This window comes from Lepidothrix coronata, unplaced genomic scaffold (assembly GCF_001604755.1).
Source record: "Lepidothrix coronata isolate B3197 unplaced genomic scaffold, Lepidothrix_coronata-1.0 Scaffold202, whole genome shotgun sequence".
Lineage (NCBI taxonomy): Eukaryota > Metazoa > Chordata > Aves > Passeriformes > Pipridae > Lepidothrix > Lepidothrix coronata.
The window spans coordinates 702350-715473 of NW_016690382.1; the positions used below are offsets into that span (position 1 = coordinate 702350).

At 40.1% G+C, this 13124-nt stretch overlaps 1 protein-coding gene across 4 annotated transcripts in view; it reads left to right on the plus strand.

Moving 5' to 3' along the window:
• ARHGEF3 (Rho guanine nucleotide exchange factor 3) overlaps nucleotides 1-13124 on the plus strand; it is a 115154-nt gene that overhangs the window by 77286 nt on the left and 24744 nt on the right. Inside the window, exon 1 of one of the 4 annotated variants that reach the window (XM_017832386.1) lies at nucleotides 9315-9447. The exons of the other annotated variants lie outside the window; for them this stretch is intronic. Coding sequence (XP_017687875.1) covers nucleotides 9352-9447 — 96 coding nt within the window. The 5' untranslated portion in view covers nucleotides 9315-9351. Of the gene's footprint in view, nucleotides 1-9314; nucleotides 9448-13124 lie in introns of those variants that run through there. 4 annotated transcript variants of the gene reach the window in all.

A 13124-nucleotide genomic window follows, 5' to 3' on the forward strand; every position in this document is an offset into this window, starting at 1 on the left:
TGTATACAGCCAAATGTTATTGCAAAAGCCATTTTCCTGGGGGATCACTTTGATCGTTCTATGCTGCTCTTTGCATTGCTCTAATGACTTCTATTTTGCATCAAACAGAAGCTACAAAGGCTTTTGAAAGCATAGATAAATTATTTATCCCAATCCCATGAGTCATTCTGCCATTCAACCTGTTCACTCCTGTTCCTGTCTGGTCTAGAATAACAGCCTTCATTCTTAACTTGATTTTTTTTTTTTAAATCAATGAGCTTTTCTCCCCCTCTACAGCCCTGTTTTTTTAGAGGAATCCTTCCTGAAAGTTACATGTTGGTCGGAACAAACTTGACAGCTGTTAATCATCTTGGGCTCTGAAAGCAATGCCTGCTATTAGAAGTATATGGCTTTTCTATCCCACCCTGCTCCAGCTACACTTTGTTTAACATGCATCCTGAGAACAAAATCATTTTATGGCTGTGGGTTGATATTTAAGTCTCCTCATGTTGTTCTATAATCTCTTGTGTTAACACTTACTATTTACTAGGGTCTTGAGAGTTCATGTTTTTGCAGGGATTTGAAGATACAATATTTGATATCCATGTAATTTAAGACCAATCCCCTTTATATAATCAAATCAGAATGCTTGCTAAAACATCTTGGTTTTGTGTTCAGACAATTGCTATGTTTTCAAGACTAACAGACACAGAAAGTATGTTCTGATGCAATTTTGAGTTGTTTCTTAGCTTTTAAAATAATAACCAATATTTTCTCTGTGATGGTTGGAATTACTTTCCGAACTATTGACTCTCCCTTCTATTTTGGGAACTAAGTTAACTGTGGTCATTAGGGACCTGTCCAAAATTCATAGTTCTTGGGAAATGGAACAGTTGTGGTGGATTATGGTTGCAGGTTTGACAATGGAGATCACATAAAAGCAGGATAAACTCCATCAGTGCCAGATAGCAGTTTGTGGGGAACAACTTGACCAGGAGACAGCCTTCAGAAATTATAGCTGGCTTTCTTAAATCAGAAAAGTATTCAAGAAAACAGTTTCTTATTTATATTTTTGTGTCAGTTAAAACTTGTTATAGTAACTTTTGTACCATATGGGCTTACATCATTATATTTACACTTGGGAAGATAGTTATTTTGTAACTGTGAATAAAACCTTTTTGTAACCCTAAGCAAAATATTCCTGGCAATGGCTTTTCGATTCCCTAATTCTTGATAAAGGGATAGGAACAAAGCAGTTCTGTCCAATTGTAAGTTGTTGCTGTCTGTTCGAAGATGTCACATCCCATTTCAGCTGTCTTTTAAGGATTAGTCACATTGTTGCTTAATGCCACATCATCTTTAAGGTCATACATCTGCAAAACAGTTGTAATGGGAGTAGGTCAGCTCTATCACTTGTTGATGCATTACCAATTTTTGCAAGGACACTTCTTTTTGAAGTTATACCATGGTTTTCCTCCCCTCTGTTAGTGGGAGGATGTGGGTAACAGAAAGATGATTTAGTTTTTTTGTGTTCATTTTTGTCTGATGTTTTTGTTCAGTGGGTCATAGGATATGGGAATTGAACAGCATTTCTGAGGATATTAACGGACCATGACAGTGGAATATTGTAATTTGGATAATCACTGTGATTATTTGGATTGTAAGGCATTGTGTGATCCCAAAATCTCTGTTCAGGACCAAATGTGGAGGGTTTTGTGCTGGGTTCTCAGTCAGTATTGCAGTGTGAAAGAAGGCATCTCAGCTTGCTTTACTGTAGTTGAGATATTAGACTCTTGTTTTTGTTCATAAAGCACTTCATAGTCTTACTATTTTGCTTGACTTTCATCAGTCTTTCCCATGGATGTCTTCTAACCTGTGTCAAACAGTTTTTAGTTGCTCAGCTTGGAGTCTAGAAACACTCATGGCATCTCCTTGGCTGTGGTCTAGAAAAGGGTACATCCATGGTCATTTTCATGCTTCTTATTTCATTTTCCATAATTATTAGACTTTCATAAGATACATTATCTCTAAACTACTGGTGTTGCACAGAAATGTAATTTTATGTGATCTTAATTTGCAGATTTTTTATTTTAATACATTTTGCAGTTAATGTATCGACTTATGTTGTGGTGGGCAGTGCTGAGATAATAGTTGGATGTGATGATCTTGAAGGTCTTTTCCAAACTAAACAATTCTATGATTCTATGCTCAGGAGAACATGAAATCAGTCTCAAGGTTTGTGTTCTAAATATTTATTGAAGAAGCACAGATGTTCTCTTAATTGCAAGATATTCAGATTGGCAAAAATAACTGACTAGACAATGAGTTACAGTGCACAGTTGTTATGGAATTTAATAGGTGGGTTTGTTTTTAAAAATAAATAAATAAAGCTTCTGAGCCAGAACGTTCATCCGAAAAAATGAAATGATGACAGTATTCTTTGGGTATGACTTCATGAAATTAGCTGAGCTAACACTTCAGAGCTATTAGGAGGAGAAAAATCAGCCTTTTCCCTGTCCTGTCCTTATTTGTATCCCTGTACTTTTCCACCATTTATGTTCAGTGAGTTCTGGTGCTTTTCTCATGGCACAGTAACTTGTTCAGTTCACAAAAAGAGCAGACAAGAAACCTGGCAGAAGGAAGTGTTTTTGTGTTTTCGGGCTGCTGACTTATCTGTGTGATGAGTACTTGAGCTGGCATAAGGTGGAAGGGAAGGACTACACAGAGAGAGGGTACAGTGCCAGTGAAAGAGCAGGAAAAGAGGGAAGAGGAGAAATTTGTGTAGAGAGGAAAATGAGGTTCATACTTTTACAAGTGGCAAACTGTCAATTTGTGTCAGCCATACTGTAAATTCCTATTCTTTGTTAGCACTTGGAGACTTTATTTGTATCTTGAGTACAGCACTTCCCAAAGCAGAATATGAATGAAGGGCAGAATGTGATTAACTTGGATAATTTCTCAGAACTGGGGAGAATCATACAAACAGATAAATGTAGTAAACTGGGTCAAACTGAACACAAATGTATAACAAGGTTTGAAGTTTGTACAACTGGGTAAAGAGATGGTTAGGAAAACAAAACTCTGGTTTTATTTCTTACCTGAAGAAGGACCTGTGTCCCTGAAAGCTTATTCTGGTTGTTTTAGGGGTTTTGTTTGCTTATTTGTGTTTATTGGGTTTGGTTTGATTTTTTTGATTTTTTTTCTTCCCCAGTTATATAATTTGGTCTAATAAACCATATTAACCCCAAACTTTTCTTTACATGTTGCAGTTGGAAGGGATAGTTGAAAGAGCAAAATAAGTGGCATTTGGCCTGTATTATGTGTGAGACCAGTTATAGAGCCAGCAGAAATTCCTGTTACTTTTGAATATAATAGAATTTTCTTCTTGCTTATATCTAAGCATACAGGAAAAAAATTACAAAATGCTATCCACTCTGAGGATAAATATTGTGGAGTTGCTCATGTAATATAAATGTTATTATAATAAGATTTAATCAAAACAAAAATTAGACCACTACCGTGATGTCTTGGTAAACATTTTGCATTAGGGACAATGATTTCTCATAAAGAAATTTGTTACTTAATTTTCCAGTCAGCAGGAGTGCTCTGGAGAGAAACTCCTGCTCCCACACTGCCTGTAACTTAAACAAAATTATTTTAATTACATTTAATCTCATTTAAACATCATACAAGTGGTTCCAGTAATTGCCTCTCCCTAGAATGCCTTTCAATGAAAAGTTCAGGAAAAATCACTTTGGGTGATCATTTCACCCTCCACAGAATTTGGGCAGCTGTTTAAAATCCACATTGATAAATCAGTCCAATCCTTTCCACCCCCTCTTTTCTGCTCTCCCCAGGGCTGTGGACTCGGAAAACCTCAACCAACTTCTAAGTGTGACTGCTGGAGGGTCATTTTAGCCAACCTCACCCCACCCAGTGCATTCCCTCAGCAGGGACCACCCTGTTGATAATTGGTGAGCACTGCTGGGTGTGGGAGAGAGGTGGAGAAGTGGGAATCCTTCCCGATTTCTCTGGGCCAGCCAGCAAACCAGTCACCAGAACAATTTTTATCTAGGAATCTGAGGCAGCTTGAAATGGCAGCTCTGCCATGGGCAGGGACACCTGCCACGAGACGAGGTTGCTCCAAGCCCCCTCCAGCCTGGCACTGAACACTTCCAGGGATGGGGCAGCCACACCTTCTCTGGACAACCTGTGCCAGTGCTTCACCATCCTCACAGTAAAGAATTTCTTCCCAATGTCTAATCTTCTTTCAGTTTAAATGAGAGGATGGCTGCATATATATGAAAAATACTCCATAAAGCACGAACTACTCAGGAGTTTTTTTCCCCCTTGAAATGTGTGTGCAATATTTCTACTTAAGGCTTTTATTGTGCTTAAAATTTTCAGAAACTTCATATGCCAAGTACTCTTGGCACGCTTAGGCAAAATTGCGTAGGAGATTCTGGTCCTCTGCAGGACACTTTGCATTAAATCTTTTACTCCCTCCATAAACCTGGAGTAACTTAGCTAGACAGCAGAGCTACTCTATTTAGGATGGCTCACAGACTACTGGATAACTTGATATCCTTACAGCAATTCATCTGATTTGAAAACAGAGCAATGGACTCTTTATTGTCCTTAATGTAATTTTCTTAAAATCAGCTGGGAGTATAACATATCTGAAGACTATAGTGATAGCACAGTTGGTTTGGTTGGTTTGTTTGGGGTTTTTGAAGCACTACACCTTTCCTTAAATTCTTGTCTTGTTGCTGGAAACTTGTCACATAGGCATATATTTCACCAAGAAAGTATCTATATGCAGAAGTGTGTCTTTCTATGTTATCAGAATGGACAGATCAAAAGGAAAAGCTCCCATAAATATGAATCACAGGAGAAATACAGTTAGTGCTTTTCTTTTGGCTTTGCTAGTTCTAATTAAGAAAATAAATAATTAGACCGAATTGTTCCAGCTAAGGCTTGGTTGCTTCTTAGGCATCAGTGTCAAACACAGACCACAAGAAGCCAAGGTCTGTTTGATATTGGGTGAGGGAGAAAAAGCAAAGGCAAGTAGACAAACATTTGGAGTCTCTTATGTCTTGGTGTACCAGTATTTTACAAAAATATTTATTGTATTTATCAGCTTTTATTTTTTTAACAGCTTGGCAAAACAGATTCTGACTTTTAAAAGGGAAAGCAGTCACAGTAGCATATCAGGAACAAGAGGGTAGTCAAGATCCGGGTGTAGACATCTCAAACTATTTCTGTTCTGTTCAATCACAGATTCTGCACTTCTGCCCAAGGCAGTTCAAAACTGGTGGCAAAGATCATGTTAAAACAAAACTATAAAAACACCAACTCAAATCCTAAAAGCATCTATTTGTGAGTTTTCTTCTTTAGGCAGAGTTCAGCTTTAATTGATAATTTTCTGTTCCACTGAACTCCTTAAAGCCCTTGACTTCGATTGCTGAAGTTTCTTTGCTCCATTGGGCTTTTCCTAATTTTAATGTTTAGATTAAATGTTTCAGTTCCTTTTACTCTTGCTTAGTGTAATGGCTTCTTAACTGTTCTTTAAAAGGAAACAAGGTTTTTTTAGTTGTTTTTTATTCTTTTGCCATTGTATTTTGCATTTTAATTTTAAATTTACTCTGATCAAAGCTGTACGAATCTCAGAGATTAGCATAAGATGAAGAAGAATTCTGGGCACGTATGAAGATGTTTTATAGGTTTGAGCCTGAGTATGTCAAAGGGCTTTGCTGTGCAGATGCTTTTGCAAGAGCTCCTTCCGTGTTAGGTTTTGAGTCTGGGAGGAAATGAACTGAAGGCATTGGTGTGAACACCATGACCACAGAGCAGCTCTGTCAGGGAACTTCAGTGCTGAACCAGGGCAGTGCTGGTACCTTTGATGAGCAAGGCTTTCCAGAGTTACCAAATAGTTTGCTTACTTCTCCCTGACAGATGTCTGACTAAATGCTGCTGTTGGTCTGTGTAAATGAACACCCCCCCCAAACTAAACCCACAAAAAAACTGTTCCAGAAATGGCAAAACTGATGCACTGGCCTGCTCTGCAACCCAGTCACTAGCATTGTCTTATCTTAAATACTAGTTTATTTCTTGAAAGTAGCTTACAATTCAGATCTAATCTTTATAGTGTTAGTGTAGATTTGTAGTCTAACTAAAATTTTTGGCAAGAGTTGGACTCACTGGCTCCACACTTACAGGATTCCTTAGTGGAATCACTGAAACCTTTGTTTCTCCAACTGTATAACTGGAGTTCTCTAGGGAGTCTTTCAGGCACAAGTTTATGAAGTGCCATTTGGCTCTGCTGGGTGTGTGTGCATGTGCACAATGCAGGGACTATTGACTATACTAAATTAAAGTAGACATTAACTGTAAATGTAAATCAGTACTGAGTCTATAAGATCTTTCAGAATGGACTCCAAGTGTTGTGTTTGATATGCAGTACAGAAGGGACTCAATACCATGGCTAAACTGTAATCATAATTCATTGTTTATAAATAACATAGCATTTTACAGACAAATTCAGTTCTCTGAAAGAGAGAATTGTTTGAAATTGTACCATTTGTTATTCCATCAGATAATTTGGACTCTGGGTCCAAATTTCAGTTCTAAAATTTGTATTTATACTCTGTGATGAAATGAACAAACATCCACAGAGTCCAATGAATCCTGGTTTAGATGTCATTGAAGTCTATCTTAGAGGGGCAAGATGCTCTGAAACTTACTGACATGGAAATCCTGCCTATTAAGAATCATATTCCTTTTAGGGCTAATTTTTCTTTTGTTTCTCAAGAACGCTTAGTCAAGCTGAAGTGCACTGGCCTGATTAATGGAGAAATGACAGAATTTCTCTCTTGGCATGTTTTTGTTTTGTTTGGTTTGGGTTTTTTTTTAATGTGTATAAACCAAAGTTCATTATTTCAGTGTCCAAACCAGTACACTCTTGTCCTGAGTGAAGTGCTGTTTATGCCATGAAGCATGCTACAGGATTAGATTGCTTTGAGGATAAGCCCTGAAGACATTTTGTCTGAATGATTTAAGTGAAGCTGACTTTTGAAATGGTGTTAGCATACACCTTCCTAAACAAACATACGCAGATGGTGTTTGAAATCAAGGCTTCTTGGTCTTAAATGGTTACACAGCAGCTGCAGCATTCTTGGGGAGGTTCTTGACCATTTTATACAACCTGTGTGTAGAGGTGTTTTGATGTGCTTGAAGTGGGAGGAGAGACTGTCCAACATGATCAGGTTGTGCTCAGAGGTATGTCATCTGAAAAGCACACTGAAGAAGACTTGCAGAAATGAATGTATCTTCATGTCACTGAAGTAACTGTTCATACTTTCAGAAATCCTCAGGTAAGACAAGTAGTCTCCAAATACAATGCTACATTCTTTTCATATTTTTTTGAAATATGGAAAGGAAGGGGCTGCTGCAAGAATTGATCTAACCTAACACCAGATCTCCAGTGGTGGCCAGCAGGAGCTGCTTAGAGTCCAAAAGAGAAATAACCTGTCATGATGCTTCCCAAAATACTGTCCCAGTAGTCAAGAACTTGTGTCTGAAAACCTTTCTTAGTGGCAGCATCTTGTGACAGGTACTTCTACTCTGTATAACACAAAAAATGTACATACTTTCCTTTGCTTTGAATCTGCCACCATCTGGTTTAATCTGATGAACCATTTTACCCCTCTTGTTGAATACAGTGAAAAATCATTCCCTATTTCCTTCCTCTGTCACTCGTGGTTTGTAGGTTTTGGAAGCCTGCACTAAACTCACTCTTTTCTGATATGTCTTGTCTGTTTAACTGTTTCTACATGAAAGCTGTTCAGTGCCTCTTGTCAACACTTTCAGTGTCAGTGAACCTTGTCCTGTCCTCCTGTGATGGGGATGAGGAGTGTGGTACTGCACACAACTCTCCAAATGTTCAAATGTCACGTTTTCTTCTAGAATCATTGAACATCTAGAAGTACTGATAACTTCATTCCAGTGATTTTGCTGGAATTGTTGGGTTGGGAAACTAGTGGGGTTTTATTTTATAGGCAGGCTACCACAGAATAGAAAGGTGTAGCAGGCAGCAGGATAGCATCCCTGGCTGTACTGCAGGTGCTCCTGAAAAGACATAGGAGGGTAAGTGTGAGAGCTGTCATGTGCTTGGGATATTGGTGAAGTGAAAGGACAGTGTCCAAATGAGGATTATGTTTGCCATTTGACTAATCTTATTCTAAAGTCATTGTTATCTGATTAACAGCCTGTAGGAAAATAGATGCTTGTAAAGCCACATCCATCATAGGATCTGCCTTTAAAACCAGTTTATTTTTTCAAGCTCTATGAAGTTATTCTTGGTTGTGCTGTTTCCCTTTGGCTGAAAATATCCTTCCCTCCTCCCCCATCCAGCTTCCTACTCAGTTTCCTTTTCCTTGTCTCCCATATAGTCTCTGTCAGATTGATCCTGTGTTGCCGACAGGGCCCTTAACGCTTCCTCTCTCTTTTCAGGAAATTTTCACTACCTTTGTTCTAAGGTAGCCATCAAACAGAATTTGCCTGGCTGCACAGACACTGAAATGCCCTAGGAGACACTCGAGGCAAAGGTGCTTTTCCACTTTCTCAGCTCGTTACAATGAGGGGTGCGAGCAGGGGAGCTCTTTGGTCGAACAATGGCAACAAAAATGTGGAACTTAAAAAACACAAGAAACAAACTCCAGCTTGCCAAACAGGAAATAAACAACGATATGGGTGAATGAAAAAAAATGGGAAAAAATAATAATAGGGGGAAAAAAAAAGGCGGAGGGAGGGGGAAGGAGGATGAAAGCAGAGACATTGTGGCACCACGACACGATGCAGATTCCGTCTCTGATCAGCAGGAGCAGAGCCACAGACTGTATTTGAGACAGGACCGCTCATTTGGGAGCGCTGTGCCCTTTGGGACCGCTGCCAGTCAGTCCTGCGCTCCTGTCGGCCCCCCGGCTGCCCGAAGAGCCGGGCAGTTCCGCAGCGGCCCTGCAGGAGCGGGCAGGGAGGTCACACCACCCTGTCCGTGGGTGTGCCCGCTGTCAGTGGCCGGGCAGAGGTGCCCGTTCCGCCGCAGCAGCTCCGCGGCCCCTCCCGGGGGTGCGGGGGCTCCCCCGCCCCGCCCCGCCCCGGCCCGGCCCCCGCTCCGCCCCCGGTGCCGGCGCTGCCGCTGCCGCAGTCGCGCCCCGGAGCCGGAGCGGGTGATGCGCCCCGAGCCTCGGGCCGGGGCACCGCGGAGCCACAGCGCTGCCGGGGGCCGGGCAGGGCCGGCGCGGCCGCGGCTGCACCCCCTGTGCTCGCACAGAGCCGGCGGTGAGCCCCGAAAGCGCCCCTCCCGCCGCCACCATGGTGGCCAAGGATTATCCTTTCTACCTGTCCGTCAAGAGGGCGAATTGTGCCTTGGAAGTGCAGACTGTGCCCAGCCCAGCTAAAGAGACCGAGGTACTTGATCTACTGGTTACACAGTTGCAGCTTTATTTTTCTTTATGTTGCTCCGGGGAAAAGTAATGTGCTTTGAGAACGGGCTGCCATGTGTAGATTCAGTCAGGCATCTTTTACGGACTTTTCTAGGTATTGAATTTCTTTTTGGAATAAGGCAAGAAACGGAATTTAGGTTTTTGTCACCTATCACTTGAAGAAATTAAAATTAGTCTTTAAAGTAGCTAATTGAGAAATACCTGTTTTACATAAGTGATTTATTTTTATTTTATTCCTGGACTAACCGTTACTTACAAAGTGTTAAGCTTATGCAGGAACTGGGAGGGAACCTGAAAAATGGTGTCTTAAATCATTAAGTGTCTTTTCCTCATCAGCAGTAAACAGGAAACTAATCCGATGTACAATTAGCTGAAAACTCTGCCATACCAGCAGGTTGACTACTCTGGTTCTTAAAAATCATGAAAACCTTTCAAGTGACATTAAAAATCTTATTCATTAACCCAGATGACATACTCATTTGCAAAATTCTCAGAAATGCTGAAATGTTTCGGGAGCAAATGTTTGTGAAAAGCTTAAATATTGGATACCTTAGCTTAATATTGCTTTGTGTTTGGGTGGACAGTGACCTTAAGGATTCTGAGTGCTCTTGAGGAAGGATAACATTTCTGTCTGGAAGATTTTATCACTTAAATATATAGCTTCTTTATTAGTCTTGTTTGCTGAGTAACTTGAAGACAGCTTACTAAATTGGGTGCATTTAATACATCTCCATCAAAGATTAATTACCTCCAGCAGTTGAATAGACCTAAGGTAAAAGTAACATAAGCCCGGTGACCTTATATTTAATCATGATGCTTAAGCTAAGCTAAGAACTAACTAGATGATGCTGCAGTTTTGTTTTTCAGTGTACCTTTACATAGAGATTTAATTATTGTAGTTAAGCAAAGTGGAATTTTTTTCAACTGTGTGTTTTTGAAAAGTAACACCCTGTGTGTGTGAGTGTTCGGGTGAATCTATGTAAAACACAAGCTGTTAAATGTCTCTCTTAAGGGTACTCATTTTACTAGTCGTAATACTAAAGAAACATGTTTTTAGCCTTTACTGCACGAAGGGTTTTTTTTGTGAATGAATAGAATTATCAAATCTGAAGAGTTGGAGTGTCGCTCTGTTACTGTTAGAAAAGCAGCTTGATTATAGTCAAATTTCAAAGACTGTGAAAGCTGAGAGCATGAGGAAGTATTGAATAACAGATGTGATCAATCAACATTACAATGTGCAAACAGCTTGTGTTTTATACGAGTAAGAAAATGCACCCTGTGCTTTCAGGGATTTTCCGAGAGTAAGATGGACTTCCAGCATTCTGAAAAATAAACTTTAAAACATTCTATTTGTTTTAGGAGGGTAGGACCACCCACCACTCCAAAAATTTGGTTAAGGAAGCAGAAATAAAAGCTACTAATTGGAAAAGGCATTATAAGGACCTGTTTCTTTGAAATCTGTCAATATGCGGGAGAAAAATCCACTGTTTCTTAAGCTCTAACATTAAGCTGTTCTTCCAGCCTCTCGTATTTACAAGGCCATTAAAGCTGTTGGGCGCCTTCTACCACAGTTCCCTGTTACTACACCAGAACGCTTGCTGTGTGCGGGTTAGGGACTTCTGCCTTTGAAAATCGAGTTTCATCCTAATTATTAACATGTGAAGTTGGTCGATTTATTGAATAACCCAACTTGTGTGTAACTGTTGATATCTTTGGAGTAGAACAGATTTTCTGCTGTATAGATGTTTTGAGGAACAGGTTCATGGCAGAAAAGAGAACCGAGGTTTTCTACTTCACTTCTTTCTTTAAGCCACACCAGCTCCCTTGGCATAAACTCTGTAGAAGTAGCACAGTCACAAAACAATGACAAGAAATTTCCGAACACTAAAAATCTGGATTCTGATAAAATGCTAATGTTCCAAAGTACACTTAATTTATTATAGTTCTAAGTGCAGTTTAAAGGGCAACAAACACTGCAGTACCTCAGTTAATACAGCAAAGACTATAAGAATACACAATGATGTATGTAAACAGTGATGTTTACATACATCATTGTATGTTCTACACAAAATCCTGTAGTACAATTCTAGGTGTAAATCGTACAGAGCTGTTGGGCTCTTTCAGCTTTTCCATAATTCAGAAATAGAGACAGTTAATGAACCTTAAAATTTGCTTGCTCTAAATTTTAAGAAACCCCACACCTTTCCTGCTAATAAACACCATTTGCTGTTTCATTGGTTAAAGCAGCTCCCTTCTCACCCTTTCTAAAGCAAACTCTCAGCCGGTGGATGGGCAGCAGGTGAGAAAGAGCATTCAGAGTCACAGATTGAGGTTTAAAGGCCTCAGTGTGAAGTCATTGAAGTAACTCTTGAATTCCTCAGAGTAAGGATGTCCTGTTGTACTGTACAAGCACTAACACAGTGCCTGGATTTAGGCTCCAAAAACCACAACGGTGGCATAGAATTGCTTTGCATCTCCGCTATGTTGCATATCTGCTTACAGCTCTTATACTGCAGAAATCTTAGACCTAGGAATCCGGGCTGTTTGCAGTTTGTCTTTTGTTGTCTCCTGATACCCTCACAGCACTGAGGTGCAAGAGGTCTGAACTGCCTGATGCTCAGGACGGGGTTTGATTCCACATGGGGAGTGAGGGAAGGCTGATGTGAAGGGGAACCCACGGGCCCCTAGGCCATGGCACATCATTAACAGGAGAACCAGGCATGGAGCCAGACAAGAGGGCCAAAAGATTATGAGATAAACTCCAAGTCATGAATTTTCTTTGATCTTCATAAATGTATGTATTTCACTGTAATGAAATATTAGCAAGTTGCAGTTTTGGCATATTTCAGGTAAGTTCATGTGTAGTGTAATTGGAAACATGTCAAACCTCTCCACTTGGAATTGCTGATCTATTCTGCTTAATGGCAGCGTGAAACAAACAGCTTGTCTTTATTTTTTCATTCAGTAACTCGCCATATGATGTCTGTGGGTTAATTGGCAGTCCAGGTTAATATCCAGTTTGTTCCAGAATGGAAAAGGTCTTTCTTATATTGCCTGTACAAGCAGCTTCTAATGAGAGGAAATGCAGAATTTAATCAAGCCTACATTAGTTGTCTGGGTTTTTCAGGGTTTCTGTTGCTTGTGTTAATTCACCTCAGTGTGAGGTTTTTCTGTTAATTGGCCTTCATTTCCTAACTTCTGATAGATATATTGATTTCTGGGTATTGCAAATGAGTGATCAGTCAAGATAGCTGGATGCAACTTGTTCTTATGCTACTGACACTGCAGTGGTTCTGTCCTGCACGAGGCAAATAAAATCGATGGTGACTAATGAGAGCAACCAGTGTGCGGGAGGAGTCAGTGGGGGAGGAGCATATGATGGGATAACATGCTGCAGACTTCAGCTTTTGTCTTTGACTGGGAATATTTCACCACTTCCCTAAATGGCTTTTCATTGTACCCCAACTATCATTTTCAGGTTCTCTTCTTTGATGTGCTGTGATTAAAATAAAGTGTCCCTGGATTTTACTTTATTTGCTTGGTGGTTTTGTGGAGACTGACAGAGGAGGAATAACAAACCTCCTCCTGCTCCCATCAGGGAACTTAGGTGGTGGATGGAACCTAATGGATTTGAAGGAAAGT